Genomic DNA, 5946 nt, shown 5'->3' with positions numbered 1-5946 from the left:
AGTAGGCGTACTGTTGTAAGTCCTACTCGTTCCTATGGTGTGATATGTTATATAATGAACCATGACCGTAGGCATCAAGGTAGCTTGTGTGGTATGGAGGGATTTTGGGGGCCGGTGTAAGATCCATTTTGAATGTGTTGTGTGTTGGTGAAAATCCCTCCATGTATATACTTGTACTTTGTTCCTATTGATTCCCTTAGTTGTACATTGTTGTATTTTGATTACATTTGAGTTGTTAATACTTGTATTTTTTATTATAGTTTTTGTTTTCTTACGCATTCACTAAGTTTGTGTTTCTTCCTGAACTGCATCTGTGTTGTTTTACTTGACACTTGTTCTTGGCGGTAGCCATATTGAATTGTTCCTCCTGTTGTGTGTGATCTATCCAGCCAGGATAGAATAACGTTGATTTGTTGTGATTGGTAAATTTCTTGCATCCTTTATCAACTTTCTTATTTATTGTAATTAGATTTGATCAATTGAACAATTATTGGTTGGATAGCTGAGTGGTTATATTTGTTTAGGTAATAATGTACACTTAAATTTATGATAAATTTAGAACCGCTATCTTACCTAATTACTTTGTTTTGGTTTCAATCGGGCGAGGGCGCGTATCTAACTCATCCAGACAGCTGTCCAGCAGTCCAAACGTAGTTTGGATCTTACAGTTCTAAACAAATATTTGGTCGAATTCGTTTGGCTTTCGTTTCGTTGATTCCAATCATCGTCTCTGGGAATATCTGGTTGTTCGCTTCCGATGCCAAACAATCGTCGAAGGAAATTAAGTCCAAGGCTTGTGGATGTTAAAAGAGATGAACAAAAGGATGGATCCCCTCAATCAAGGCAAGTGCCTTCTGATGCTTCTATGTGTCATGGTTCATATTCTAATAAGGACGATTGTAATTATAGTGAATCTAGTTGTGATATAATGGCAGATGGCATAGAGAATCTTAATTTAGACGTGAAGCAAGCAAAAGCGTAAGGCCTACGGCGTTTTCATAGGTCCAGAGTTACCAAAGGTTGAGTTAAGTTATTTTGACGGTCAACCAAGAGGTTACTGGAAGTTTTTAAGGGAGTTTGAGACCTATGTGGAATCAAGGGTCAAGGATGATGGTCAACGCTTGCTTTATTTGATACATTATTGTAAGGGTAAAGCGAAAACAGCCATTGAGGGTTGTGTTATGTTGGAAGCCTCTTTTGGTTACAAGAAGGCCAAAGAAATTCTAAAACGGTTGTTCGGACAGGCGCATGTAATCGCTCGGGAGACTTTAGAGGACTTATTCAAAACTACAAATGTTGATTACAGTGATCCTGAGCAACTAACAAATCTAGCTATTAGAATGGAAAATTGTTCTATGGTTTTGAAACAGATGAAGTATACTGCCGACTTAAATTCTCTAATTACCTTAGAGAGAATAGTAGGACTCTTACCTCAAGTTATGCAAGCCCAGTGGGCGGACTGGGTGGGTGAATTGACTGAAGATAATAGAGAACCAACCTTTGACGAGCTTACCCAATTTATAGCATCCCGCGCGAGAGTATCTAATAGTAGGTTTGGACGGTTAGCGAATCGTCCGAGAAAGGGATACAACTTAAAGACAAATTGTCACTTGCAATTAGAGCAGGAGAGTAACTCGAGAGCTAAATGCAGGGTGTGTTCCCAGGACCATGCTATTTATAAATGTCCAAAATTTTTAGCGCTCACCGTTCAAGAGAGATGGTCTCAAGCAAAAGTTAATGGCATCTGTTTTGTCTGCCTTAGGCAAGGGCATAAAGTTAATGAATGTAAGCTGGCAAAACGTTGTAACGTTAATGGTTGTGAGAGGAAACACCATTCTTTGTTGCACAGCGAGAGTGAGAAACCTGATATCCCGAATTGTTGTGGATTTACTAAATCCCTAAGTAGCCAAGTGTGCCTAGGAATGATTCCTGTACGGTTGAGGTTGGGAAATGCCGAAATGGTAGGTTATGCTTTGTTGGATAACGGGTCGGATGTAACGCTGATAAAATCTAGCTGTTTGAGGTATCTCGGGCTGAAGGAAGACCGAGCGTCAGTGGTAGTAGAGACTGTGGGTGGTAATAGGACAATGCCGGTCACAAAGACCCCTTTTGAGGTATATTCTCTAGATCGGTCAGGACATGTTACGATCGAAGGAGCTCTGATTGTGGCAGGTATACCAGGTCATAAGCCAACAAGGTCGGCAGTGAACAGCCTAGTTAAGTGGCCACATTTAAGGGATGTACCAATAGATAACTTAGACTCTGAAGAAGTTCTGCTGTTGATTGGTTGCGACGTACCAGAAGCACACTGGGTGTTAGACCAGCGGTTGGGTGGAAGAAAAACCCGTACGCTGTGAAGACGTTGCTGGGGTGGACGGTCTTCGGACCTGCGTCATGTCCGGAATATAGGAAAAGAGTTGTCAATCATACTAGTAAGATACAGACTTTGGAGAATGAAATACGTAAACTTTATGATGTAGAGTTTTCTGATGTTAATTCAAAGGATAAATCAGTATCAATAGAAGATAAGGAGGCTATAAGGATTGTGGAAGGGAGCTTAAGCTTCGAAAATGGTCATTTTGCGGTTCCTGTACCATGGAAAGTGAACTCAAATATGAAAGGGAGGAATTATGAAGTGGCAAACAATAGACTACAGAGCTTGAAGCGTAGATTGTTGAAAGATGACATTCTGTATATCAAGTATACAAAAGGTATTGAAAGTAATTTTATTAAGGGCTATGCGGAGAAGATCCCTGAAATACAGTTGAGACCTAGTTATCACCCCGGTGGTACTTACCTCACCATGCAGTCTTAAATCTGAAAAAGCCAGCGAACTTTGCCTTGAATAAGGCGGCCCGAATATTCTCTGATGATTATGTTGTAGATTATGTCAAGAATAATTTCTATGTCGATGATTGCTTGATATCCATTCCCACCTGTGATCAAGCAAAGAGTTTCGTTAAGCAGATAAGTGAATTATTATGTAGAGGAAGTATGCAAAAAATGACCGATCTTGAATATTGGTTCAAATGTCCTACTTTATTTCATGGTGAATTTTATATAACAATCACTGAATGTCCGGAACCTACTCCTGAAGATATTGAGTTTAGAAAAACTGCTGTGGTCAACTTGAGTAGTATAAAGCACAACATGTCACCTATTCTCTCTTATTACTCCGAGTGGTTGAAATTAGTTAGGGCCGTAGCCTGGCTTAGAAGGTTCATAGAATTTCTGATGGTGCTTCGTTCACCGAGTCATGAAGGATCCGCTCATCTAGGATGTTTAAAGGTCAAGGAACTTGACATCGCCAAGCGTAAAATTTTATTGATGGTTCAGAAAGAAGTGTATGGAGAAATACTTAGTGGATTTAAAAACAATGGTAAAGTAGTTAGTCACAATGGTCTGAAGGGCTTATCACCGATAATGCTTGATGGGTTACTCTGCGTTGGAGGTCGACTAAGCTACTCAGATTTCTCAAATGCCTTTAAACATCCAATAATATTGCCCAGTCGACACTTAGTGACAGGAATGATAATTAGACATTATCATAAGGAACAAGGTCACACAGGAACGTCACAAGTGCTAGCCACGATTCGAAAAAGTTATTGGATAATAAAAGGAACCGGCACGGTTAAGAGAGTGATAGGAAAGTGTGTGATCTGCCGGCGGTATACGATGGTTACAGGGCAACAATTGATGGCACCACTTCCAGCTTGTAGAGTGCAACAAGGATGGTATAGCTTCTCAGCCGTGGGAGTAGACTACTTTGGACCCCTTTTTGTCAAAAGAGGAAGATCATCAGAAAAAAGATATGGATGCGTATTTACTTGCTTGCAAACCCGAGCAGTACATATTGAAATGACACATAGTTTGAATACTGATTCGTTTATAATGGCCTTGTTACGTTTTATTGGAAGAAGAAGGAAACCTCCGGAGATTTACAGTGATAGTGCGTCAAGCTTCATGGGAGCAGATTCTGAGTTAAGGAGGTTTGTGCAACAGTCGAATCAGCAGAAGATAAATATTGAATTGTCAGCGAGGTCCTCATCCAACTGCATGGGTGTAATTTGGGGAAGAGTGATTAGGTCTATACCAAGACTGTTATTGTTGATCACAAGAGAACAGGTGAAGCAGGTCTCCTTGAAGCTTTGGATTAGTCTTTGTTGTTATTAACGTAGTGAGGTCGAGTAGGCGTACTGTTGTAAGTCCTACTCGTTCCTATGGTGTGATATGTTATATAATGAACCATGACCGTAGGCATCAAGGTAGCTTGTGTGGTATGGAGGGATTTTGGGGGCCGGTGTAAGATCCATTTTGAATGTGTTGTGTGTTGGTGAAAATCCCTCCATGTATATACTTGTACTTTGTTCCTATTGATTCCCTTAGTTGTACATTGTTGTATTTTGATTACATTTGAGTTGTTAATACTTGTATTTTTTATTATAGTTTTTGTTTTCTTACGCATTCACTAAGTTTGTGTTTCTTCCTGAACTGCATCTGTGTTGTTTTACTTGACACTTGTTCTTGGCGGTAGCCATATTGAATTGTTCCTCCTGTTGTGTGTGATCTATCCAGCCAGGATAGAATAACGTTGATTTGTTGTGATTGGTAAATTTCTTGCATCCTTTATCAACTTTCTTATTTATTGTAATTAGATTTGATCAATTGAACAATTATTGGTTGGATAGCTGAGTGGTTATATTTGTTTAGGTAATAATGTACACTTAAATTTATGATAAATTTAGAACCGCTATCTTACCTAATTACTTTGTTTTGGTTTCAATCGGGCGAGGGCGCGTATCTAACTCATCCAGACAGCTGTCCAGCAGTCCAAACGTAGTTTGGATCTTACAGTTCTAAACAAATATTTGGTCGAATTCGTTTGGCTTTCGTTTCGTTGATTCCAATCATCGTCTCTGGGAATATCTGGTTGTTCGCTTCCGATGCCAAACAATCGTCGAAGGAAATTAAGTCCAAGGCTTGTGGATGTTAAAAGAGATGAACAAAAGGATGGATCCCCTCAATCAAGGCAAGTGCCTTCTGATGCTTCTATGTGTCATGGTTCATATTCTAATAAGGACGATTGTAATTATAGTGAATCTAGTTGTGATATAATGGCAGATGGCATAGAGAATCTTAATTTAGACGTGAAGCAAGCAAAAAGCGTAAGGCCTACGGCGTTTTCATAGGTCCAGAGTTACCAAAGGTTGAGTTAAGTTATTTTGACGGTCAACCAAGAGGTTACTGGAAGTTTTTAAGGGAGTTTGAGACCTATGTGGAATCAAGGGTCAAGGATGATGGTCAACGCTTGCTTTATTTGATACATTATTGTAAGGGTAAAGCGAAAACAGCCATTGAGGGTTGTGTTATGTTGGAAGCCTCTTTTGGTTACAAGAAGGCCAAAGAAATTCTAAAACGGTTGTTCGGACAGGCGCATGTAATCGCTCGGGAGACTTTAGAGGACTTATTCAAAACTACAAATGTTGATTACAGTGATCCTGAGCAACTAACAAATCTAGCTATTAGAATGGAAAATTGTTCTATGGTTTTGAAACAGATGAAGTATACTGCCGACTTAAATTCTCTAATTACCTTAGAGAGAATAGTAGGACTCTTACCTCAAGTTATGCAAGCCCAGTGGGCGGACTGGGTGGGTGAATTGACTGAAGATAATAGAGAACCAACCTTTGACGAGCTTACCCAATTTATAGCATCCCGCGCGAGAGTATCTAATAGTAGGTTTGGACGGTTAGCGAATCGTCCGAGAAAGGGATACAACTTAAAGACAAATTGTCACTTGCAATTAGAGCAGGAGAGTAACTCGAGAGCTAAATGCAGGGTGTGTTCCCAGGACCATGCTATTTATAAATGTCCAAAATTTTTAGCGCTCACCGTTCAAGAGAGATGGTCTCAAGCAAAAGTTAATGGCATCTGTTTTGTCTGCCT

General features: G+C 39.8%; 1 protein-coding gene across 1 annotated transcript; it reads left to right on the top strand.

The window, feature by feature from the left end:
- The first annotated feature begins 559 nt into the window (after positions 1 to 559).
- Positions 560 to 5094, top strand: MS3_00003207 (uncharacterized protein). The gene is made up of 3 exons (XM_051210938.1): positions 560 to 4608; positions 4656 to 4710; positions 4746 to 5094. Exon 1 carries the CDS (start codon positions 2995 to 2997, stop codon positions 4171 to 4173), a length of 1179 nt encoding a protein of 392 aa, XP_051073220.1. The 5' UTR covers positions 560 to 2994; the 3' UTR covers positions 4174 to 4608; positions 4656 to 4710; positions 4746 to 5094.
- Positions 5095 to 5946: the final 852 nt, after the last annotated feature.

Source organism: Schistosoma haematobium, chromosome 1 (assembly GCF_000699445.3).
Source record: "Schistosoma haematobium chromosome 1, whole genome shotgun sequence".
NCBI classification, from domain to species: Eukaryota; Metazoa; Platyhelminthes; class Trematoda; order Strigeidida; family Schistosomatidae; genus Schistosoma; species Schistosoma haematobium.
This window is presented reverse-complemented; position numbering and strand designations above follow the sequence as displayed.